This window comes from Nuphar pumila, chromosome 2, assembly GCF_984573655.1.
Source record: "Nuphar pumila chromosome 2, dmNupPumi1.hap1.1, whole genome shotgun sequence".
Taxonomy (NCBI): domain Eukaryota; kingdom Viridiplantae; phylum Streptophyta; class Magnoliopsida; order Nymphaeales; family Nymphaeaceae; genus Nuphar; species Nuphar pumila.
In genome coordinates, this window is record NC_143250.1 from 14,518,774 (window position 1) to 14,546,197 (window position 27,424).

General features: G+C 38.8%; 1 protein-coding gene across 2 annotated transcripts; it reads left to right on the forward strand.

Moving 5' to 3' along the window:
* The first annotated feature begins 201 nt into the window (after window positions 1–201).
* On the forward strand, window positions 202–7,661 carry LOC149844835 (disease resistance protein Roq1-like). Of its 2 annotated transcripts, XM_089995311.1 has the most exons (4): window positions 202–743; window positions 4,033–5,104; window positions 5,201–5,485; window positions 5,567–7,661. In XM_089995311.1, exons 1-4 carry the CDS (start codon window positions 298–300, stop codon window positions 7,232–7,234), a joined length of 3,471 nt encoding a protein of 1,156 aa, XP_089851437.1. In that variant the 5' UTR covers window positions 202–297; the 3' UTR covers window positions 7,235–7,661. The 2 variants fall into 2 exon arrangements, with proteins under 2 accessions (XP_089851437.1, XP_089851436.1); XM_089995310.1 differs by having other exon boundaries at window positions 5,201–7,661.
* Window positions 7,662–27,424: the final 19,763 nt, after the last annotated feature.

Below are 27,424 nucleotides of genomic sequence, written 5' to 3' on the forward strand. Positions count from 1 at the left end.
TTCGTGGGGCTCATCTATGTGGTTGATTCTTGGACCACCAAGCTGCATATCCGCGTGGTCCCAGTTGTCCCATCAATGGACGCGTGGCAGGACTACTTTCCAAGAATGTACGCTAGGCCCAGAGCACCTTTTAGGAGTTGCCGTTCTTCTTCTTCTTTCTGTAGTAATAGTATAATAATACCCTGCAACCTATGGATATCTACCCTCCTCAAGTGCAGAAATACGACTGGCTAAACTCTCTCTCTCTCTCTCACACACACAGAGAACCCTTCATCTTCTTCGTCTACTTCTTCTCTTATGGAGGAGGAATTCAGAGTATTCCTGAGCTTTAGAGGAAAGGACACACGAAGGGGTTTCGCAGGACACCTCTATGAAGCTTTCGTTCAGAAAGGCATTCATACGTTCATTGATGATAAGAGACTGGAGATCGGAGAGGAGATAGGAGACAACCTTTGGAAGGCGATTGAGGGGTCTGCAGTCTGCATACCCATCTTGTCCAGAAACTATGCCGAATCAAAATGGTGCCTCAAGGAGGTGACCAAGATGGTTCAGACCAATAAGATGCTCATTCCCATCTTCTACGATGTCAATCCTTCAGATGTACGAAAACAGAAGGGTCCCTTTGAGGCAGCGTTTAATAAACATGAGCAATGCATTGAAGAGAAGACGGTAAAAGAATGGAGGGAAGCGTTGAGGCAAGTCAGTGAAATTAAAGGGTTCGATCTTCGGATTGCCACAGATGGGTCTCTCTCTCTCTCATATTTCAATTTGTCCAAAGGCACAGTATTTTCGCATTCTTTTATATATCATTAGTTTAACAAAAGTGCTAACTTTACCTGTAACCAAGTTTATTGAGGCCAACCCCTCTTCACTCCCTCAGGCTCAAAATTCCAGCCATTTATATTCGAAGTGGCAGGCCTGAAAAATGGCCCAAAATGATCTTTTCTAAAAAAAAAATTGGTTTCGTCTGGAGATTTTCCAACCAGCCACCACCTAAAAAAATGTCGCGGCCTGAACGTCTTTGTTGATGATGGTACCAAAACAACCATTTTTAAATAATTCCATTCTAACAATTTTCTAGCTAACCATCAACCAGGATACCAACACGGCTCATATTTTTCTCATAAAAGTAGTGTAACATAGTTTTCTTTGTGAATTGAGAATTCAATTTGCATCAAGTGATATCATCACCACAAGGAGAGAGTGATGGATTTGCCAACAAAACTGATATTTTTTTTAAAAGCCATCTTGGTGAAGATCTACAAAAATCTTACTATGTTGGGATGAGCGATCCAATCCTATAAGGAGAGGTTCAAGGCATTCTTACGTCCATGGGATGAGACTCGTAGGAAGATGCCTATCAACGAGATCGAAACTGTGGAAATGAACCTTGGAAACGAGTAACAACCATTGCTTGTGATGAGCAGCTCCAGCTCATCGACGACCTGTCTCTGGTCATCCACAGAAGAGGAGGGCCAGAGACGAACCTCCACGCCCAACCAAGCCAAGTGATCAGGGAAAGTAATGGTCAGATCGTCGTCACTGCTCCCTTCTCTTCTTAACCATCTCAGGCTGGGGAAGGGGGCAACCTTCGACCACCCGCCGCCCGATGATCGGTCACTAAGAAGAGGAGGCTGGCAGGAGCCCCTCCCCCATGCGAGAGCCATCGGCTGTGAGCTTCGGCCCGCCGTCCCTACCGCGTGCTCCCAAGGATACGAGGTAGGAGAGGGGGTCTCCTTCAGCCCCACCGGCGGGCAGCATGGCCATCGGCGATGAAGGGTGTGGGAACCCAATCCAGCCCTACCGAGTTGGAGATGGGAAACCCCCTTGTCAGCCACCCTCACTGCCAGGCATCGTTGGCAAGACCTGTGCCGTCGCAGTGGGAGTGGCTCTGCCCCCTACCCAGTCGGGTGGGGAACTCCACCCAAGGTTTCCCAACACGGGTGAAGTCTCAGTGTCTCACCCAATAGGGATTGGGGGGAGAACTGGTTCTCTGAACATGTTCACATATCAAACTAGGCACAGACCCAAAACTCAGGTTTGGTTGTTTTGGGCTCGACTCCGATTAAAAATCCATTGGGTCTGGTCTTTAGTCCACCGGTTTCACGTTGGGTGGACCCTGTTCAATATCTAGGGCCACCTGGTTGGGCCCCACCACCTGTTTTGGTCCTGATATGAATATTCAAATCCAAAGTGAACCTAATTGGACCTGAACGGAGCTCTAGTTTCAGTTCTGACTGGGTCAAAACCAAACCCAACATAATTTTGGATATGGTTTGGGTCTTAGCAAAACCTTTTACTTTCAAAGCTCAATCAAATATCCGATCCAACACATTCTAGGTCCGATGAATCATTATGTTTCTAACTCGGTTGCGAACCAACAAGATCATCATGGAGCCCATCATCTAGAACTGACCCATTTAACCTCAAATGAACCCCCAAAATCTATTTTAGACCCAAAATCTTTCCTAATCTCATTTGAATGAATCCAACGTAGACTCCTTTTAAAGCCAACTCATATTCTTAACATAACCTATCCATTTGACTCTAGACCTACCATAACCTACTTGGGTCCTATTAACACTAACTTGGATCCGATTGATTCTATTTGGACTCAAGTAGATCTTAAGATGGATCTTTTTGGTTTGACTGATGTTTTATATGAAGACCCATTCAAGTTACATGCTATACCAACAATTAGATGATTGGTTCTTCATTCTGCACTTGGTTGAACATTCTTCTGATCCGATTGCACTAGTGCTAGGAAGTCTGTGTCTTTCAGAACTTTCGACGGTTCTTTATTTCTTGCAATTAGAGCCCAACTGAAAGAAGCATAAGGGAGATCTAGACTTAAGGTCTTATCCAACCCAAGGAGAATGATGCAGGAGCGGAACAGAAGACCTGAGACCATAGTGATCCATTTGGATCTAATTTAGTTTTGGTTTTCTATTTGGATTTTTTTATTTAGAATTGGATCTTTTTATGTAATGGATCAATCTCAGATCCAAAGTAAACCTAGGGTTCATCGTGTTTCCCTATAAATACTAATTATAGGGATTTCTGGAGGATTAAAGTTGGATGATTAAACTTGCTATTTTTCTTGAATTTTATGCAATTTTCTTATATGTTCTTATTTTTTCTTGGTTTTCGTGGGTAGGAGTAGCATAACATAGTTTTTCTTCATGAATCGAGTGTTTGATTTGCATCAAGATATCAATAAACGCTTCTCATCCATTCAGATCCTCTGCATTAGCTTCAATTATATGACTTGTTCAAGTCTCTAATTTTCTATTGGCTCTTTATCTTGTTTCTTCCTATTATTTCATTAAAAAACATAATAAGATTTTTTGAGAGCAAAATTTAAGAAAAATATTGTCAATATATGGAGGTGAATAATTTTATACATCTAATTACACATTCCTAACTGATCGACTTAGACACATGATGCACCGATTCTTCCTTTAATAAGACAGACATTAGATATGAAAAGAATGTCATTATTCTGCAAAAAATTGATATCCGATGTGTTGTGGTGGACATGTAGATGTATTAAGGCAGGAAAATGATAATTTTAAGGTTTATACGATGGTGCTATTGTATGTACTTTGGCATGCTGACTAAGTGGTATTAAATGTGTCGGCCTATCTGCAACAAGGGAAAAACAAAGCAGAAGAGCTTCAATCTTTTGCACTTTTTCTTCCTCTTTTTCCTTGAGAAATGAGGACAAATTCCACCAATGGAAAACTAAAAGCATCAGCAATCAACTAGGGCTCTCATTTCACATTTCTCAAGACTTATCTCTATTGCCAATGTGAAATTTCATGGTTTGTTTATCTCAAATGCCAACTGCACTTGCAGGAACGTGTTTTTTTTTTTTTTTTTATACATTGAGTAGGTGGAATTGCTTAAAAGATATTTCTTTGAATGCTCCACATTGGCTTAAACAAATCGTATACGTTGCCTTATACTTACATGACTTTAATTTCTCATACAACATTTTTGTTACCTTTTCTTGATGCAAACACCTAGCAGTCATGAGGCCACGATGATCCAGATGATTGTTAAAGAGGTTTTGAGCAAGTTTAAGAATGTGCCGTTGCATGTAGCTGAGAACCTCACTGGAATCAGTCCCCGCGTAGAAGGCATGATGAAGCTATTGAGTATTGAAGTAAATGATGTAAGAATAATTGGAATTGTTGGAATGGGAGGGTTAGGGAAAACAACACTATCTAAGATCATTTACAACCAAATTTTTAGCCAGTTTCATGCTTGCAGCTTCATTCCAAATATTAGAGAAACATCAAAGGGCCATGCAGGTTTGGTTTCCTTACAAAAAGTACTTGTTCATGATATTCTGAACTATGAAAATGTTAGAATAAATGATATTAGTCAAGGCATAACCATGATCAGACAAAGATTTTCTAAGAAGCGTGTGCTCATTGTGCTCGATGATGTTGATCATGAAGAACAGCTCAAGGCATTAGCGGGAAAGCAAGAATGGTTTGGTGCAGGAAGCAGGATCATTGTTACAACAAGAGATGATCATGTACTAAATGTGCACGGAATAGCTGAATGTGAAATTTACAGGCCCCGTGAACTGAATAATCATGAATCCCTTCAACTTTTTAGTTATCATGCATTTAGAAGGGACCAACCAATGGGAGCATACATAGAGCTCTCTCAGAAAATTGTATCCACTATAAGGGGAATTCCTTTAGCACTTGAAGTAATTGGCTCTTTCTTATTTGACAAGAAAAGCAGGAGGGAATGGGAAGATACGTTAGAGCAGTTGAAAATGATTGGCTTTGATGATATTCATAAGAGTCTAAGAATAAGTTATGATGGACTCAAGGCAATAGAAAAAATGATATTTCTTGATATTGCTTGTTTCTTTATTGGATGTGACAGAGACTATGCAGATGCATTTTGGAGAGAATGCGGCATGCCAGCAAGTTTAGCAATCAAAGTTCTGTTGCATAAGTCACTTATCAAAATTAGTGAAAGAAACGAGCTGCAGATGCATGATCTGATCCGGGATATGGGGAGAAGCATCAAACAAATGTATCCTTTTGAAGATGTGTTGCATGTTCTACACAATCGCAAAGTACGTAACAAATCAAGAAAGACTTCCATGTATATATATATATATATATATTCTGCTAGTTTGCTTTTGATCATAAAACATATATTTTTTTTGCAGGGAACAACACATGTTGATGGCATTGATCTTGAATGCCTAGATACCAGTTTTCCTTTCAACACAAAATCTTTTACAGCCATGGCCAATCTTAGATTTCTTCGTGCTCGTGGTGCAATGTTCAAAGGAAAATTTAAGCATATGCCTAGAGGACTGAAATGGTTAGAATGGCTGGAGTGCCCACTGAAATCACTACCTGATGACTTTAATCTTGAGGAACTTGTGGTGCTTATTCTATCTCACGGAAATATCACTAGAGTATGGAACCACAACTTGTGGTCAAAAAAGGTTAGTTTAGTCTTATGCATGGCTCTTCTTTCTTGTTTTTCAGTTTGGAATTTCCTTAACATAGGAATGTTTGATTATCAGATATTTTACAGAATGAGAATTCTTGATCTCAGTAACTGCAAATGCCTACAGACCACTCCTGATTTTACTGTTTTACCCAACTTAGAAAAGTTGTTTCTTAGACATTGTGCTGATCTTGTTAAGGTGCACGAGTCTATTGGGTGTCTCAATCGATTGGCTGCATTAGACATGACTGGGTGCTCACGGTTAACTAGTCTCCCAGATAGTATTGGCCAGCTCTTTTCTCTTGAAGTCCTAAACCTCTCTCAATGCAGAAGCTTATATAGGTACCAAGCTGATTTTCTGGGGCTTCCAAAAAACCTTCAATTTCTTAGTTTGGCAGGTTGGAAGTATATTCAAGCACTGCCAGATTCAATTGGGGGTCTGATCAAATTGGAGAGTATCGACTTGAGCTGGTGTGAAAGCTTGGAAAAGCTTCCTGACTCCATAGGATTTCTTGTAAATTTGAAGGTATTGTTACTGAACAATTGTAGGAGCATGAGAGCTTTGCCACACTCCCTTGGCAATATAAAGGGCCTGATCGAGCTTGACGTCTCTTGTAGCAGCATCGAAGTGCTTCCTGATCAGTTGGTAAACCTTCAAGAGTTGAAGTCTTTGAATCTGAGGGCATGTAAACTTAGAGAGCTACCAAGCCAAATCGGGAGACTCACCAAACTAGAGATACTGAACTTGGGAAGCTGCTGTGAGCTACGAACTTTGCCAGATTCTATCGGCGACATAAAAGGCCTTCATAGTCTTGACCTCTCTTTTAGCAGCATCCAAGTGCTTCCCGACTCCGTCGTAAACCTTCAAGAGTTGAAGTCTCTGAATCCGACGCAATGTTGTGAACTAAGAGAGCTACCAATCCAAATCGGGAGACTCACCAAACTGGAAGAGTTGAACTTGGTAAGATGCAATAGCCTACGAACTCTGCCGGATTCCATCGGTGATATAAAAGGCCTTGGTAGTCTTGACCTCTCTTACATCAGCATCCAAGTGCTCCCCGACTCCATCGCCTCTCTTCAACAGTTGAGGTCTTTGCAATTGTCATGTTGCTCTCAACTTAGAGAGCTACCAAGCCAAATCGGGAGACTCACCAAACTGGAACAGTTGAACTTGGTAAGATGCAATAGCCTACGAACTCTGCCTGATTCCATCGGTGATATAAAAGGCCTTGGTAGTCTTGACATCTCTTACAGCGGCATCCAAGTGCTCCCTGACTCCATCGCCTCTCTTCAACAGTTGAGGTCTTTGCAATTGTCATGTTGCTCTCAACTTAGAGAGCTACCAAGCCAAATCGGGAGACTCACCAAACTAGAGAAGCTGGACTTATCACACTGCAAGAGCCTACGGGCCCTCCCACATTCCATCGGCGATATAAAAGGCCTTGCCAGTCTCGACCTCTCTTACACCAGCATTGAAGTGCTCCCTCACTCCATCGCCTCTCTTCAACAGCTGTGGTATTTGAAATTGTCAAATTGCTCTCAACTAAGAGAGCTACCGAGCCAAATCGGGAGACTCTCCAAACTAATGAGGCTGGACTTGGTAGCGTGCAGGTCGCTGCGAACGCTGCCGGATTCTATCGGTGATATGAAATGCCTCGTGCTGCTTGACCGGTACCAGCGTCAAAGATTTCCCCGATTCCATCCTATCTTCAGCACCACCCAGGCCATGGATCTATCAATGTGAAGGTATCTCAGAAAGCTTCCAGAGCAAGTGGAGAAGATGACCAATAGTACTAGCATCAACTTACAATCTCACAGTTCTACATGTTCTTCACTACGACCATCCGTTTTATACTATGGGGGTTCATTAGCATGGCCCAATTACCTGTGAATCTTGTGAACTTTTTTCTGTTGGATTCTTGTGAACTTTTTCTGTACTTCACCATCATTCTTCAATCGGTTGGACCTTGTAAAAGGCCTAACCCAATAAGACCTGAAGCTTGGTAAATAGATTTAGTGCACTCGATGGATAGGATGGATCCATATGGATTCTGTACAAAACCAAAGGAATTTGGGATGCGGGTGCCTTTGACCATGACCCAGTAAGGACAGAGCTGTACTTACTAAATGAGTGCTAGCGATTGAATGGCAAGAATTGTGTATGCTTAAAATGTATAGCCCATCTTACGTGGGGTTAGGGTTGGCAAATTAACCGAATCAAATAAAACTCCACTCAAGGCTTAAACCGAGTCCAGCCCGAGCTTGTAATGACCAAGCTAGGCAAGCTGTGGTCAAGCTGCTTCGTTAAACTGCTGATAAGTAGAAGTCCTTTAAAAGTGTATACCTGATCTCTTCTTTTCAAGCCACAGATCGCAATTAACTACTTTATGCTAGCTATCGTGCATTCATGACAAAATGGCATATAAAATATGCAATACTGCATTTCTAACAAGCTGGTTGACATTTTGCGACTCCTTCGGGTCAAGGGGCAAGCTCATGGAGTAGGGATGGCAGTGGACCCGGGGAAAGCGGAGCCCCGCCCTGCCTCGCCCCGTTTGGACCGAGGATGAAGGGCATGAAACGGTGATGGAGGTGGGGATGAAGGTTAAAATCCATCCCCGTTCGGGGATGGAGGCGGGGATGGATGTACACTTTTCCCCGCCCCGATCCCCACCTCATCCCCGTTTGAACCGGGGATGGAGGACATGAAACGGGGATGAAGGCGGGGGTGGAGGTTCTAATCTTGAGGCGGGGCGGGGGTGGAGACCTTGTCCCCCGCCCCGCCCACTGCCATCCCTATCATGGAGTTTTACGCTGTCAGGGCACTGATCATAAGTACGGCAGGTAGAGCCAGCGCGGCTAGGTCTCTAGTCCTGGGGGCGGTTTCTTTGTGTAAATATATATAAAAAAATAAGCTGATCCGAGCAAACCTTTATGAGCAACTAACTTGTGGCATAGCCAAATGAAGAAACAAAGTTTTCAGAAGAATGAGACATGGTTTGCAGCATCCCTCAAACTAATCGAGCTGTGCATATGGTCCGCCGGTAGAGCCACACTCTTCATCGAGCAATCAACTTACATCAATCCTGCGGTGACCCCACCCAACCAATGCTAATTTCAGGTCATCTCAGTAATAAGCACTCCCTCAAGGCCAATGGCAGGGATCTTGAAGGAGGACCACAGATCTAGATCTGCCCTCAAAATTCATGGATTTTGGGGTTCCTCCATATATGGGCGACCCAGCATCTCCATATATGGCTGTCAATGGGTCGGGTATCCAACTTATCAGGGTGTAATGGAACCCACCCAAATAACAAGTTGTCGAATTCAATTTAGGGCCTGTTTGGAATCTCGGCGCTGGGAGGGGCATTTATGCATTTGGTGTTCCCAAGGCAAAATCTTGGTCAAACGCCCATGGTAGTCCCATCTGGAATCTCGGCACTAGGATGGGCGTTTATGCATTTGGGATGGGAAGTGAGGCCCTTTCTTCTTTGTATTTACACTAGAGGATGGATTTGGCATGGTAGCTGGCAAAGCAGCTGCCACTTCCTCAAATACATAAAATCCATAAACACCCATCCCAGATGCCGATCCCAAAGAGGCTCATAGGTTCAGGTTTTGTCCGGTCAGGAAAATGAAATCCCAAACCTGATTCCATGTAATTTTAGGAGCTTTCTTTCACTAAAAATACATATAAAACACTTGAGTCAAGCCAGATCAGGTCAGATACCTGGCAGAAATCATAACCCAAACCTGGGTCAGGTTTGGGTTGACAAGAATAAAATTCGGGTCAGCTTTTTCTATGTATGGAAAACCTGTAAATTTTTAGAATTATAAATAAATAAAGAAAACATTCTTATCCTCAAATTAGGAATGTGTTTTTAGATTTTAAATTTCATTTATTGGTATTTTGCATGTTCATTTGTTCATTTTTGGCTAACAAGGGTAAGATTGATATTTATAAAACTGTTTTAGGTAGTTAACAATTAATTATATTAATTTATCAATAAAAACACATTTTTATGAGGTTTATAATGTATAGGAGTGATCTCATTGAATTTTGAAGCTAACTAGATGGTTTTAGTCATTAAAAACCTTAATTTTTAAACCTAGGGGATTTTTGATCATTTTAATTAAATAGCTATTTTATTTTGTGATAATGCTTAACAAAATATTGCCAAATAAATATCTAAGAAGGATTTTATAAGTTCTAAATACATTTTAAAGTTTTAATAATGAAATTGTATTTTTAATTGGGAACTTTTTTTCCAAGTAGGTTCCAACCCAATGGGTCAACCCAAATTAGGATTCTTATGGATTTTAAATAATTAAATAAATTTATATTTATTTCTAATTCAAAATTGAAATGATATATGTATCAATATAACATGGGGTAATTTTCTTAGTTTCAATTTTTTTTTAGAAACTGATTTTGGTTGGGATCGAATCGGATCCAATTCAGATCCAACTCCCTTGGGTGAAAGACCCAAGGGAGAGTCAAATAGGGTGGGACCCACTAGGGCACCTGACCCCCTATTCTCTCTTCTTTCCTTCTTTACTCAGCCGAAACCTACCGCTCCCCTTGTGTTTTTCATTTTCCCCCAAAACCGTGAAGCCCTTCTTCCCTTCACCTCTTCTTGTTTCACCTTGGGATTTGCATCAACCACTCTTAGATATTCATGTTAGTTGCAGCCCCACTTTAGCCCTCCATCGACCCTCCATTGGTAAGTTCTTCAACTCCCTTCTTCACTACCTAAATCCTCTTCTTTCTTGTCTATTTTCTTTGAGAGATTGATCTCTCTCCCTATCTTCTTGCATTGGGTTTAGCACAAACCCTAGCCGACCATCGAGCGTTGAGATTAGTTCAACGATTTTTAGGGATTTGCATCACTTTCAGCCACCTTTAATGCCTAGGTGATCTGCTTCTCCCTTATCTTCTTCTTCTTCTTCTTCATTGAATTTTTCCATTTTTTAGCATTTTCCTCTCAACCAATTTTCCTTATTGGGTCTTCTTCGGATTTGTGCTTGATCCTCAGCATTGGGAACCATGCACTACAGTTTGATGTCATCTCCATCATCAACACCAGCGTCGATTTCGTTCTCTCCATCTTCGTCTTCGGTGTCCACCTCTTATGGATCAATTTCCTCAAGGAAATCTATTCTACCTTGAGAATTGCATATTAGGAAGCATACAATCGCTATTGGGGATGCCTGGCACTGCGTGCAGGTAGAGGAGAACGTGCAGCCATAGCCAATCATCCAGCCCTTCATCATTTTTAAAGTTGTTCAAGTTGATTTTGAATAAATTGCCCTACCTAATTTCCCGTTTTGGGGTTGATTTGGGTGCAGATCTACCTTTCAACACCTCCTCAATTCGCGTGACTCCTTGTATCTCTCTTTGTCAGTAGGAGAACACTTCAGTTGATCCTTGTTCATTGTTTCTCTTGGTGTTACATGCCCACACCAAGTGTTTTAGGAATTGCCAAAGGAACAATCCATTGCGATTTTTGTAAGAGCCCTTGGGGTTTCACATTGTGATATTTTGGATCTATGAGGGTAGGAACCCTTAACTAAATTATGTCAAATGCATCATAAAAATGCATGCGAACAAGCACGAATGTGTGTAGTTGACTATGTTAATATGCACATCGTAATTTCAGTTTGATACAAGTGTTCATATATCGTTTATGCTCGTAATTGCTAGGGCATAGATGCACATGTTAATTCAATCTTAATATATATAGAATGCTTAAAATGCTTGAACCATACATGTACATGAATTCTCATGCATGTATCATAAAAATGTGATACTTAATGCTAAGTATCGCAAAGTGGCCATTGAGTCAATGCACATTCAAAAAAGAAAATGAATGCAATATTTAAGAAAATTGGGTAAACTATCCATGGTGAGTATGTGTGATGCAAAATCATCGTGCAAACCTTGAAATATAGTTTGGAGATCATGCAAAGCATGATTTGAATGTGTGTGAATAAAAATATTATTTTGTTGTGGTTCAGGAGATCATGTTTGACATGATTTTATATAGCAAAATATGGAGTGCTTTTGTAGGTACATATGTGTATATACATGATTAAAATGAATGTTGCGTGATTAATATGAATGCATAACTAAATTGAATGCTTGTGCACATGTTTGCATGTGGAGCATATATGCAATGAATGTATCATATATATGAATTTGAATTGAAGGATTTATGCATAGGGACATGAATGATTCATGTATCATGCATCAACACATATATGAATAAGTCATGTATCATGCACGAGGGTATGAGTTAAATATAACATGAATCATGCATAAGGGTATAAGAAGGTTATCCTTTAAGAAAATGTCACTAAAATGTGATCTGTGACTTTAATGAAAAGATAACCCTGGGACAATGGGTCCAAATGAGACATCGGTGAAGCTGGGCTCTCAGAGATGGTTGTGTACATTCTGATTTCAATGAGATGGCTGAGTTCATCCTGATCTCATGTCTTCCTTGGAGAAGAAAAAGTGGTACAAACCTTGTAAGGTATTGTGATATTTGAGGACTACGTGTGCCTCGTCCCCACCCCACAGAGGTTAAGGGGACATGCCTACCAGGAGATTCATAGGTTATGCCCCAAAACTCTGAAAAGTGAAAAAATATGTTCCTTTTATTTTTAGCATGGGCAGCGTATGTGGGCATAGGTCAGTACAAAGACTCAATGTCCATCTCCTAATCGTTATATTACAAGATTGACTGTCAGGGATAGATCCAATTAAGCTATAGGAGAGAAAAATAAAATAAATAAAATAATAAATACTCATATGGTTGTTTTTGGGTGACTATACCCTCTATTGTACCAGATGAATTTAAAATAATCAAGAGAAATAATGCATTAGATTTATAGAATCACGTTTATCATATGCATAAACATATAGAAGTAAACTTATAAAATTTTCTTATGTTTACATATGTCATTGAATATGAATATACATGTGAATGAAAAAAACATGTATAGGGTCATGGACTTCATAGAATGCATGTGAGGTGCATGTATGTGTGAGACACACGGGAAAAGTCAGTAGAAAGGACCTAGTTTTATATGATTAAAATGCAAAAGTGCATAAGTAGTCCTAAAAATAAACCTAATGATTACATAAATATAACAATGTATATCATAGTCATGAAATGGACATGTTTATGCTCATTTGAGAAAAGAATGTGAATGCTTTTATTTTTTATAGACTTGTATGTCTTATTTATTTGAAAAGTATGTGCGTATAAAGTATGGTGGAATAGTCAAATAAAATTTTGACTTGTTTGTTATGTTATGTTTGGTCAAATAAAATTTTCATATAAATGTATATGTTATGTTTGACAGAGACTCTTATGTCCTGACTTGTTTGAAAATCATGTGCATGTGTTTCACGCTGGACATGGTCAATCAGATTTGACCTATTTACTTTATGCAATTATATGTGAATTGCTTGATTGTCATTTCATTTATGTGAATGAATGCCATGAATACGAACGAATGAATGAATGCCATGAATGTGAATGAATGAATGAATGCAACGTGCATAAATGTTATGATGTGGACTCCCTTGAACCTTATTTCATAGATGATAAGAATCACACTATGGTTGTACTATTATAAACTTGATTTGTATTCTTCAAGTTTGGTTTTGAATTTCCTATGGGCACATTGTTAATGTCTTACCACATTACATATATTGTCCTAGAGTAATAAAGTGAAGAACAGGTTGCTACACTCTCAGAGGGGTACTTTTACCTGTTACGATCCCTAGGAGATGCATACTTTATTATCTTTTTACAACCTGTAAACATTAAATTTTTTGTTCTAGATCATTACTGTTTTGATGACTTATAAATACTTTGAAATGAGATAAACTCATAGATTTTGTCCTTTCTTTTATGCACAAATTAAAATGTGATTGCAATTCTCAACTTTTATGTAACTCCTTAAATGTCTTAACCCTTAAATAACTTTTGTCTTTCACATTTTATTATATGATTTTTTCTAGAATAATAAACTCAATCTGATTGTGACTATAGTGGTTACGTATTGTATATGATACTGGGAGACTAATATACGCTCGCACTTAGGCAGGTTGTCCAGTATTTGGAATGGTTGAAACGTGACCCTAGATGAACTCGTTGACACATTACTTTTGAAAGTCATGTAAAATTTTATAATAAATATTTTTTTAAAATTTTCTCAAAATTTTGGGTTTTGAAAAAAGTTTTAAAAGGTTGGATTTTTTTAGGGAATTCAGGTTCTAGTTGGGTCAGGTACCTGATACAAACCTGACCAATTGATAGACCTATCTCCATACCTTGAGTCAGCTTCTTCCCCACAACCTCAACTGCCTATCCAAAAGCAGATTCTTAAAAGAACCGAAAGTGCCCTAATTAATACATTTGCCTATCCAAGGCAAAGCCCCAATGATGCAACCTAGGGAGCCGAGATCATGAAATGAGTCAAGTTATCATTACTCCTATGCAAGGCTACACTAGAAAAACAAGAATTAATGAAAATAGCAATTAAAATGTCAAACCATGAGCTTAATCACCAATCAACCAATTTCTTGAGAAAAGCCCTTATAAATGAGTATTTATAAGGGAAACAAAACAACATCAAACTTGGTAATTAGCAATGGATTTTTCTGTTGTTAAAGCATAGAAAAACCATCACTAAAGCTTCTAGGAACCATCGTTGCTAAAAACATATAACAACAACTACATATGTCGCTTGTATACTATTCAGTGATGGCCTTCTCTGACGCAATTGGTTGCCACCTATAGTGATTGAAATGTCTGTAACAACAAATCAAGACCTTTAGTCATGCCTCTGACTGTAGCTAAAGGTAATTTCTCTGGAAAAACAAAAAATAAACTAGCAGGGACAGTTTAGGCTGTTCTATTACCCATAGTAAAAAATAATTATATGTATAAATATGGACATCAATATTAGCTTTTCTTTATGTTTTTATATGTACCTATGCATATATTTATATTTACATAAATAGTACATACTAGTTTTCAAACCTTATTTGAATAATCCAAATATAGTCCAAAGAAAATTAAAACTGAGTCATTCTTGAGATGGACTTGCTAAGACTCAAGTTAGTTGTAGACTTGAGAACTCCACCTCCAATTAAAGTGTTTATCTACTCAAGCACTGGAGTGAGAGGTTAATTTGTTCAGCTAGCATTGAATTATAGCTTAATGGGGAGCCCTTAATAGAGCCAATGCAAGGACCCATGACCATGGTCCACCACTTGCACGAGAGCAAGTTGCTAGCTTGGAAGTTCCCTTCCTCTTCCTTGGCTTTGTTTGCAAATGTACCTATTCCCTGACTTTGTCCTTTTACTCTCGATGTTACTATTATGTTTTGAGGGGGGATTGTCATCATGAGTGGCATAATGCATCTTAAGCATGGGATGCTAGATATCATACTTAAGCTATGAAAGAGTCAAAGCATTAAGAGAGAAAATACAAAATGGTGAAACTGTTTGCATACTATTGTACATGCTGATTTGTTGAGGTTCATGTTAGAAGAACTTGGGATTGAAACAAAAAGATAGATCAGTCGAAAGACCCGGATCCACAATCGACAAGTACTCTAAACATAGTCTGATGAACACAAGAAGATTGAACTTGATGTTCGATGGGGATGAGGCCGGAGGTTCCTCATAGTGATGAGCATGGCAGCTCCAGTAAAATAGGGTCCAAGTTGTTAATTGGGTAGATGCAGTTTGGGCTCGATGGGTGGTTCAAGTATGAAACAGATTTCCAATTATGTGTGGCTTGGATCAGAGGTTCTAAGGAGGTCTAGGAATGTGTGAAAGGGTTTGGTATAAATGTTGGATAGAGGAAAAATGTATTGACGATTGGGAGTTACTAGTTTAGGAAAATCAGGGTCCCCACAGGATGTAGTTTTGGTTTCTAAAAGGGGTTTTGTTGTGAATCTAAATCTATAACTCATAGGACTTAGTACAAGGATTCTAGAGAAGTCTAGGGATGTGTAAAAAAGCCCGATACATTTATTGGCAAAGGAGAAGACTTCAATAGGTCATGGGAACTCAGTTTAGTCAAATCAGGTACTTGGTAAGGGGCAACTTCAATTTTTATATTCCAAAAATTATAGGAAAGTTGATCTAAGGCTATAGAGAGATCCTAGGGGTACCATGGAGGTCTGTAGCAGGTTGAGATGATTCCATCCACGTTCTGTAACTCGACACATGATCTGCAATACAGTAATACCGACAAAATTAGCAAGAAGCAAGGCCACATGATCGAAACACTGGGAAAGCTTGGGCCTTTCGACGAGGATGAATGGCCAGCCCTTGGGGACTTGGTCAACGTGATTCATAGAAAGAATAGAGAGAAAGTGAGAAGAAAATGTCAGGAGAGAGAGAGAGAGAGAGAGAACGGAGAATCAATTTCAATACTTGTGTGTGACTTGAGTTTGGGTCTAACTGCAATCCAAAAATAAAATGCTAACCCATAAACTTCATACACCCTCTAATAGCCAAAATAGGATCTTAACAAACAGTTAGAACTAGACAAGAGAGGGGGTCAATTAGCCTCCCTGGGTCTCTCTTTAACAAGAACCTAGTTACCCTAACCAAGTTACTTAAAACATAATTCAAATAAAATGAAAACATATTTTGATGTGCCCATGTGACAAAATAGAAAGTAGAAAGTAGGAGAGAAAGGCAGAGACATCTCCCAATTTTGAAAGTATGGGGTGCCTCCCTCTTTCATTTTCTTTTTTTCTTACTCATTCGCATGGTGACCCCTACTTATTGACTTTATAGCTTCTCTAATTTAGCCACTTTCATTCATTTTCTCATTCTTTCTTGATATGCTAAGTGTCCCCATATATAAGAAATCTTTTTCTTCTTATAAGCTCTCCTTATGTGTTATGTGTCTTTCTTGTGGAATCCATATCCTCCTCACTTGCTCGAATAAGAAGAGGATACATGTCCTTTGACTTTTCACCTTATTATAAACCACATAAGCTTTCACATCAACATACAAGACCTCACATAAGCTGAAATTTCTCCTCCATGAGCATGAGATGAGATCTGGGATTTAGAATACATATCCTAGGACATCTTTCACAATATGGGTTGAATAACAAGTGTTGAGGATGCTCCTAGATCATGACTTGTATAAACCTGACTCCATGCTCTATAAATAAATAGATCACAATTTAATACCAAAATTCAATGTCCCGTTACACGCTTCATTGGAGCAAAAAAATTGAGACATCAAATCCTACTAAAATCAAAAGAACATCAAAATAAATTTGGGACAAAATTTCACCATAACAAACCACCACGCTCTAACCAATTTGCCCCCAAAGTGAGAGAGACCACAACCCAATTGATTGGTTGCTCTAGCCGGATCAAATATGTAAACTTGGTCCTTGCCAAACACCTTGGCCATATCATAAAGTCCACAAATTTTCTATATTTTTCATAAATAATAAAGGAATTATTCAGGCACTTTTAGAGTAATTAATTATTACTTTTTAACAAATTAATTAGCTCATATTTATCGAGTTAATTATAAATTAATTATCGATATTTTTTGGAATATTTTGATTTTTAATCAAGCTACTCTAGTAAATTTTGAATAATTATCGAGTTATTTTTATTTATGTCAATTTATTAACAATTTTAATAAAAAAATCATGATGTTCTATGTGAAGTATTTGAATTTAGACCTCAACAAAGATCCAAGATGATTAACCCACACAAACACAAGTTCGGTCGGGCCGAGTGAGCACGTGGGATCCACTGAATCTTTAGTTATCTAGGTTCAGATCACCATGTGTTTCAGGTCAACTCAGATGGGTCTGAGTAGGGTTTAGACCCATATTAAGATTTATTTCGAATACGAAAGATTTTTGGATCCATCTGAGACCCAAATGGGTATAAAAAAAGATTTGGATTAATTGGAAACCCAAATGGATCTCTTTAAAGTAAATAGGATGCCAGGTCTAGTGGAAGACCCAAATGGATCTCGCTAAAATGAAAATTAATGGGATCTATTATGAGACCCAAAAAGATCTCACTTATACTTAAGAGATTCTGATTCTTTTGAATTTTCAAACATATCTAAAAAATGATTTGGGTCAATCTAGGACCCAAATGTCTAATGTTAATATATATATATATATATATATAATGGGTTTGATGAGACCCTAAATGGATCTCACCAAACCCATAACCCAAATCCGACCCAACCCAATCCAATACCCTCCATCGAGCCCGCATCACCCTTAACCCTACTGGGTTGGACCCAATAGCATCCAATCCCAACCCAATTTGCCACCGCATCATTGTTCTCTATTTAAACCCCCCATGGATTTTTTTACATTAAAAACATTACGCCCTCCTCTCTCTCTTTCAGTGGTCACCAGAAACCACCTTCGATGGTTTTCCCTCTGCTTTCCTCGTCCGACTTCCCTCTTTCGCTGACACCACACCCTCCCCTCCCTTCAGCCAAAGGCAACCCCGAAGGGGCCATCCTCTGCTGTATCTCCATGTTGTTTCCTTTTCCCCAAACCGGAGTGCCTCCCACCTTCGCCCAATGACCCTCCCACTTTCATCCCCTGCCGCCCTACTCCTCTTGCACCACCACCCCTATTGTGGCCCTCTCCCTTTCCCCTCCCTCTTCTTTTTTGCCTTTTTTGGAAAGAGGAAGAGTCGGTGGCTCTTCCCCACCCTCTTCTCCCACTTTTCTATTTTTTTCGCCGAAAGGGAAGAGCCATCTAACTCTTATCTCTCTCTCCTTCTTGGCTGGGCCAAACCAACCCTTACTCGGCTTCCTTGACGTGAGAGACAAGCGAAAAAAGAAAAAATAAAAAGAAAGAAAAAGAAAAAAAAGAGGCGGTCCACAAACCACTACCGCCACCGCCACTAGATTGGATGGGCCCCACAATCGGTACAACTTTTCGAGATCCATGCATCTAAAAAACCATGTACTGGCATGTGGTTGCTACCACCTCAGAAATCATGCCGCTTGCTCCGACGGATCTGCTACCACCTCTCGTCATAGCTTGTTCTGCTGCCTCTCACGCCAGGCATGCATTACCGTGTGACACCTCCACATGCACACATTTTTATGCTAGCAGCGTAAAAACCAAGGCATTTGTAAAATCACATGAATCTCTATTCAAGATGCACATATTACGAGGCACAATCAAGCCTCTACCTATATTCTGATTTGTCAAAGAATCACATGTACTTCAAGGTAAGGAAAATACATGTGATGACTGTAATTGTACGGTGTTGATATAATATTACTTATATATAAATATATATGTATAATTTATTTACGTACGTAGTTATGTATATGCTTGCTTTATTTAAATTACGTGCACATTTATTTATGATAGCATTTATGCAAACACTTTTTTATTTAAATTATGCATGCATACATATGCAGTTTTGCATACAGTGCTTTATTTAAATTACTCGTGCATCTATTTACATACGCAGTTTTGCGTATACTTGCTTTATTTAAATTATGCATACATTTATTTATGATGACAATTATGTGGACACTTGCTTTATTTAAATTATGCATGATTTACTTACATACACATATTTTAATGTGTGTACACATGCTTTAATTCACTCTTCAAAAGCACGTGTGTGAGATTTTACGTTTGCATATATCTAATATTTTATAAAATAATCAATAATTTTACATCCATATGTGTGCGAGATTTTACATTCGCATGCATTTGATAATTTGCAAAATAAACAAGAGATTTTTATTCACATGCATGCAAGAATTCATGCTTGCATGTATTCGATAATTTGCAAACCAAAGAAGTGATTTACGTTTGTATGCATGCAAGAAATCACGTTTGCATGCATCCGATAATTTGCAAAATAAAGAAGAGATTTACTTCTGCATGCATGTGAGATTTCACGTTCGCATGCATCCGATATTTTGCAAAATAAACAAGATATTTACATCTGCATGTGTGCTATAATTTACGTTCGCATGTATCAGACATTTTCAAATGTCAGACTTTATTAAACATTAACCCTGCATAGTTCAAACTTAAAAATTTGTTTAAAAGAATAAGTTATTGATACGATTCATATATACGTAACTGAATCTATTATGAATGATGATTTATATATACAAAACTGAATTTATTGTGATCAAGCAAATGCATAGCTTCAGTTAAGTGGACTTTGATCACATATATATCAAGTTCTCCAATATGCATCTGGGACAACCTAGATTCACCTCGACTTGAAGTTCAGGGAAATAATTTTTTACAACGATAATTTTCTAAAATACACCTATTGGTTTTTAAAATACAAAAGTATTGATCATTTTGAAAACTAGGTTGTTGTATTATCACTATTATACTATAAGACATATGATACATGCTCATACACTGATAAATGAGAGAAGGTTTATGTCAAAACTCGTAATTCAATAATGCACTATGGTAAGAATAAGTAGAGGTTTATGGCAAACCTCAGGGTGCAACAATGCATCATATCATGGAAAAACATGTGCAAAAATCTTAGATCGCCTTCACAGGCAAGATGCTCGTTTGGTTTAAAAGACCAGAGCTTAGTGAATGAGTTGAAATAAAATACAAATATGGGAACCTATCCAGAAAGGGTAGATAGTGCCTACAGAAGTGGGACATATAAAAATATGGTAAATTCTCTTAATAATAAAAGGCTCATTAACCCATTCATACTTATGACCTATCTGGAGAGGATAGGAGGTATAAACTTCGATTGACATTGTTGTCAAAATAACTATGCTCCTCGTGTGGCAATGATTCGATGTCCCTCATCATTAAAGTTAGGGGGATAGGTCTACTAAAAATCATCCTATGTGGTAGATCCAACTACTTCTGCAGAAGTGTAGGATGCACCCAAACAAGTGGCCATTGGGAAATTCTCACTCGGTAGCTATATTGTCTCCTTTGAAGTGGATTCATCTAGTCATTCGGGGTATCAACCTACATGGGATAATAAACCCTCTAATGGACTCAGTTTGTCTCTATGTATTTGTTATGCAAGTAACCACATGTAGGTTAATGTTGAAACAAAATCCTAATATTCACATTGCTTATTGAAATAGAAATGATGAGTAGACAACTGCTATAGCCGATGGAGCGATGGTGAAACAATATCAAGAATCCATTATCTTTGTTGTTCGCTCCTGAGCACATTTTGGCATTTTGTATATAGACTTTTTGTATAAAATTATTTCTATCTAAATCTTTGGTTTGAATCATTATGGATTTGAATGATTGTGTGAAAATGTGAACCCAAATCCGAGACATTTGGGGACTCAATCCATTTGCTGGATATTTCATCTGTAACCCGCTCAGGGTTGGCTAACTTGATCTTTTCAAACAAATATTCACTCATATTATCGTTTTAACTCTTTAAAAGGATTAACTATAAAATTTTAAAATTTTCCTAAATTTTACAAGTTAAAAATTTTGGGAGGTTACACACATAATTCACCATTACCGTCGTGAAGTCCCACTTGATGATCTTGCAACCAACAAGGTAAGGGCGCAACTTTTCCACTACAAGAATCATTGCATGAACTTTCTTGTCGAGGGTTGACAAGGCACGTCTCCAGTTGAGCAAGGCCTCACTCATGCACACGATAGGGTGTCCTCGAGAGAGGACAGTACCAATTCCGCCATCCCATGCATTCACTACCAGAAAAACAACTTTTTATGGATGCACCGCAACAATAACGCCAGTGTAAAGTTGCTTTTATTGGCACAAAAATTATAAAGCCAGTTAAAACTATTTTTGCTGACATGGTTTCTCTAATGCAGGTGTGCCAGCAAAAATGAGTTTATTTGGAGCAACTCCAACCTATTGGAAATATTACTAGATTATGGCAAGTCGAGCTTGTATCATATGGTAAGTCCAGCTTGTATCAAAGAAATCGTTGGACTTAGTATAACAACTTCCCCATAGATCACTGGAATCAAGAAGCTATTGAAGTATCGTCAGAATCAAATGCAGTTGGGAGCTGCTAAAATGAAGGAAACATTCTCAGTAGTTGGAATAGTCAACAATTGTTAAAATGAAGGAAATCCCATTATTATCATAACTTTTCTTTGTATAACAACATTTTGTAAATTCTGTATATTTAAATCACATCTTTCTCTTCCATCTTTTTCACCATACCTTTGAGTTTCACCACACCATGAATTTTATTATGGTATCAAAGTGATGTGTAAGAAACTTGATCATGGCTTCTGAACCATCACATAACTCAGTTACGAATGATGATATGACATGCCCTTACAATGTTCATCATTTAGATAGTTTGAGAAATCCATTGGTGTTGCATGTTCTCCTTGGTGAAAACTTTTTGACATGGAAAAGAGCCATGATGATGTCCTTGAATTCCAAGAATAAAATGACATTTATGGATGGCCCTATCAAGAAGCCTACGGAGCTAGGGAAAGATGCAATAGCTTAGTTCTTTCGTGGATAATAAACTTCATCCATAAGGACCTAGCCAACAATGCCATTTATGCAAATTCTGTAGCTGAAGTGTGGAGTGAGTTGAGGAAAACATTTTCCCAATCAAATGCTCCACACATTTATCATATTCAACAGGAGATCATAAACTCCAAACAAATGGAAACCTCTATTGCAGCATACTACACCAAGATGAAAGGGCTCTCAGATGAGTTGGCTTCATACATGACTAGGGGTGGCAATTTCTGACACGACCCGCCAACCCGACCTGCCAACCCGCCTCTTAGGCGGGTTCGGGTTGGGCTTAAGCCAACCCGTTTAATAAACGGGTCGACCCGCGTAACCCGTTTATTAAACAGGTCGGGTTCGGGTTGGGGGTATGCCAACCCAGCTGACCCGTTTAATAAACGGGTTAGGCGGGTGGGTCAACCCGCCAACCAGTCTGCCCGACCCGTCAACCTGCCAACCCGACCCGTTCAACCCGCCAACCTGCCTACCTGCCAACCCGATCCGTCAACCCGCCAACCTGTCCCGCGAACTTGAAAACCCGTTTACCCGACCCAACCCATTTATTAAATGGGTTGGCGGGTCGTGTCGGGTTACCCGTTTATTAAACGGGTCGGGTTCGTGTTTGCCACAGCCGACCCGTTTAATAAATGGGTCGGGTTCGGGTTGAGGTATGCTGACACGCCAACCCGACCCGCCAACCCGACCCGATTGCCACCCCTATACATGACCCTTCTAATATGCACGTGTGGGGCAATGAAGTTCATCCATGACATGCAATAACAAGACAGACTCATGCAATTTTTAATGGATCTTAATGAGAGTTTTGAATACGAAGCCAACTACTACTCATGGACCCATTGTCGTCGTTACCTAAGGCATATTCTGTCATTGTTCGGTTGGAGAGACAAAGAAAGTTGTGAATCCAACCATCGACCACTAATGATTCTATTTTTGCTACAACTGCTTCCAATCCCCAAATGTGTTTTTAAGCCAATCCAAAAAATTGACAAGGCCAGGGACATGTCTGCCCCCGCTGTGATTATTGTGGTAAAGTGGGTCATAACAAGGCTAAATGCTACTTTTGTCATGGCTTTTTTGCCAAGGTCAGTCACTTAAATTCTGATTCCAATTTTGAATGCCAATATTGTTGCTAATAGCAAAGAGAAAGTAGTTGACCCACAATTTACACATGAGCAACGTTAACAACTGCTTGCATTCGTTGCCCAAGGTAAAACAGAACCATCGGTCAACCTAGCAAGTATTTCCCTTTCTTGCGCTTCCATCCCATTTTCTTAAAAATGGATCATGGACACAAACACAACTGATCATATGACCCATTCTTTTTCTAGTTTGATAAATTCCAAACCTGCAAATTGTCTTCCCATTAAACTTTCTACAGGAGCATCAACGCCAGTCACCCCATGTAGGAGACATTTTCTTGACCAGTCACATTAAAATATCCAACGTACTTTGCATTCCCAACTTCAAATTCAATATCATCTCCATCCCAAAACTTACTCAAGAACTAAAATGTGTTGCCTTCTTTAATCATGATTCTTGTGTTTTACAGGACCCTCACTCGAGGTGGACGATTGGGAGGGGTAAACTGCGAAACTAGTTTTATTTTTTAGAGATGGCTAATGACTTTGCTTTTTCAGTTTCTTTCACATCTTCTTATCTTTGGCACTCTAAACTCGGTTATGTTTCTAATTTTCATCTACAAACTTTGATTGATTCCAATAAGATCGAATGTCATGTGTTTAATGATCATTGTCATGTTTATCCTCTTTCCTAATGGAGTCATTTCTACTCACAACCCCTTTAAATTGATTCATATGAGGGGATATCAAACTCTGTCATTATCAGGAGCTCACCATTTCTTGACCATAGTTGACAACTTTAGTCGATCAACATGGGTATACTTAATGAAGTACAAATCCAAGACATTTTATGTTTTACAAATTTTTTTTATCATGATACACAATCAATTTAACACCTGTGTGCTCTAAATTAGAAGTGACAATGGTGCTGAATTTTTCTCTAAAGAAATGTGAGCTTTCCTAAATGAGAGAGGGATTTTTTATCAACATAGTTGAGTGTCAACCCCTCAACAAAATGGGGTTGTTGAACACAAACATCGTGATCTTTTTAATATAGCCTGGGCTCTTCAATTTCAAGCAAATTTACCATTAAAAATTTGGGGTGATTGTGTTTTGACCTCGGCATATCTCATCAATAGGTTACCTACCAAAGCCTTAACGGGAAAGACACATTATGAAGTTTTATTTGGTCAAATTCCTTGCTATGATCTTTTAAAAAAATCTGAATGTCTTTGTTATGCACATAACATTAATTCTACGCATAAATTTGATGCTCGTGCTAGAAAATGTATGTTTATTGGATATCCCTTCAGACAAGTTAGTTATCGCTTGTACGATCTAGATACCCGTAACATATTCACTAGTCAAGACGTTAAATTTTATAAGGACATATTCCTTTTTCAAGAAAATAAATGTGCCTCAAATAATGATGGATAATATAATGTCCTTCCTATCCCCATACCCAAGTTTTATCAAGATGACGCCCAACAGAATGCTTTAGAGCAAACTATTGAGGTACAAATTGATCACTCCAACATCTCCACCAACATTGATCAACCCAACGTCACCTCCAATGCTGATTCCTCCAACGTCACTACCACTGAAACCCATCCTACCATTCACAATCATATCATGGATCCTCACCTTTGATGATCTCACGAGTCAAAAATCACACCAGCATATCTCAAAGATTATGAATGTCACACCAAAGCACTTCCCAACCAATCAAAGGTAGAAAGTATGAAGGGCACACGATACCCACTTAGCAAATACCTTAGCTACCAAAAATTTTCTTCAGCACATATGGCTTTTCTTGTTACCCAACACATATGGCTTTTCTTGTTACCATTCTTCGTTGCCCCTAACCAAAATCTTTCTCACATGCTATTAAACAACAACATTGGCAAGATGTCATGGCTGCATAAATTTGGGCACTTGAGGAAAATCACACATGAAATGTTGTGCCATTACCACTTGACAAGAGACCTATCAGTTGCAAGTGAGTTTATAAAATGAAGTACAATTCTGATGGCACGATCAAAAGATATAAAGCACGTCTGGTAGTTAAAGGTTACACCCAGGTTGAAGAAATCTGTTTCAATGAAACATATGCTCTCATAGACAAATTGGTCACTGTGAGATGCTTATTAGCAGTGGCAGTCATTCAAAATTGGCATCTTTTCTAGCTTGACGTTAACAACACATTCCTTCATGGTGAGCTTGATGAAGAAGTATATATGCAATTGCCTCCTGGATTCTCTCATAATGGGAACAATATGGTTTGCCACTTAAATAAATCAATTTATGAATTGAAGCAATCCTCCTGGAATTGGTTTCTAAAACTTTCTCATGCTCTCAAAGAAATCGATACTCTTGTTTAGCCAGATTGTTAGCAAAACTTGCACTTTTGTGCTAGTTTATGTGGATGACATAATCGTAGCAGGAAATGATGAAGAGCACATAAAGTCCTTAAAAGGTCTACTCAACTCTGTTTTGGATCAAAGATCTTAGTGTGCTAAAATACTTTCTTGGAATAGAAGTAACCCGATCCAAATAGGGTATATTTCTATCTCAAAGAAAGTATACTTTGGACATCCATGATGACATTAAATATTTGGGGTCACCACCCATGGGTTTCCTGATGGAGCAACACCTTAAGCTGAATCATTCTAAAGTTGAACCCCTTCATGATGCGAGTCAATACATGACTTTTGGGTCGACTCATCTATCTCACCTTCACTCGTCCATATATTATTTATCCGGTTCATATTCTCAGTCAATTTGTTCATTAGCCTATACAATTTCACTTGGATGCACCTCTAAGACTCTTGAGGTACCTTAAAGGCACTCCTGGTCGAGATATCTAACTATCGTCTACCAGTTCCTTAGAGCTCACTAGATATTGTGACTTGGATTGAGCTGCATGCCCAATGACTCAACGATCCATTTTAGGGTATTGTACCATGCTTGGTATCAACCCCATTTACTGAAAAACAAAGAATCAAACTACGGTTTCAAGATCTTTAGCTAAAGCAGAATACCGTTTGATGGCTACTTCATGTTGTGAACTCACGTGGCTAACTTATGTATTACAGGATCTTGGAGTTGATCAATTTCATCCGGTCACTTTGATTTGTGATAATCAGGCAGCACTTCACATTTTTGCCAATCCAGTGTTTCATGAGCGAACTAAACACATCAAAATAGACTGTCACATCGTTTGAGATAAAATTCAAAATGAAACTTTGCAAACAGAGTATGTTCCATCAAATCTAATGTGCAGACAAAGGCCCTTGGGTATGCTTAATTTCATTCTCTTAAATCCAAGTTGGGAATGATTGATCCCCATTTTCCAACCGAACTGAGAATATTGGAAATACTATGGCAAGTCCAGCTTGTATAAAAAAAATCATTGGACTTAGCATTAACTTCCACATAGGTCACTGGAATCAAGGACCGGCGTTGGGTGAGGGCGACAGGGCGTGAGGTGATGTTGGGGGCCGCCGACACAGGTGGTGAGGCTGATGATGAGGCACCAACGACTTCATCATTACTTTCTCTGTTTCTCTCTTTTTTTTTTCGTTCCTCTCCCTCTGCCTGCACACAGTGTAAAACAAACATTGGACACAAGAAGCACAACCTAAACATTGGACACAAGAAGCACAACCTCTTGTATAGTCGAAACAAACGTTGAACTTGGTATAGTTATAAAACGAATAGAACGAGTGTTTTGTTAGTTTTGTTTGTTCATTTCATTCCATCCTAAACAAGCCATCAAACAAGCACTTAGGTCTCACTGGTTTGAAAGAATAAAAGGACATGCCATAAAGAATTACCCAACGCCGTGAGAGCAAGGGGACTGTTTTTTTTTTTTTTATCAAACTGCGGAATTAAAAAAAATAAAATAATTTAAAAAGATGTTAACATATGAAATAGATTTTTTTTTTTAAAAAGCCCAGTCCTAGCCCTGCCCTGATTCCATATGAAATAGATTTTTATTAATAATTGTAGCCATTTTTATTTTATCTCAAAAAAAAAATTTCCGGGGGCGCTGCCCCCGAACCCCCGACTATCACACAAATAATTTTTTTTTTATACACCCTTGTTTGCCCCCCCCCCCCTCACATGAATCCTAGCTACGCCCCTGGTACTGTTGTATAACCCCAGCTTGCCTTAAAAAAAAAAACCTTATAATTGTTTGACTGTGATTTGCCAAATGCTGCTGTAGGATTTGTTCATGATCTAAACCAGCTCGAATGCCAACAATCCAGCGGCTCCAGCTATCTCACTATTATGA

Excerpts from the sequence above, each read along its gene's own strand:
- LOC149844835 (XM_089995310.1), top strand. The coding sequence starts at position 298 with ATGGAGGAGGAATTCAGAGTATTCCTGAGCTTTAGAGGAAAGGACACA. Across the intron at positions 744-4,032 it reads CTTCGGATTGCCACAGATGG|TCATGAGGCCACGATGATCC; the intron begins GTCTCTCTCTCT and ends AACACCTAGCAG. Across the intron at positions 5,105-5,200 it reads ATGTTCTACACAATCGCAAA|GGAACAACACATGTTGATGG; the intron begins GTACGTAACAAA and ends TTTTTTTTGCAG.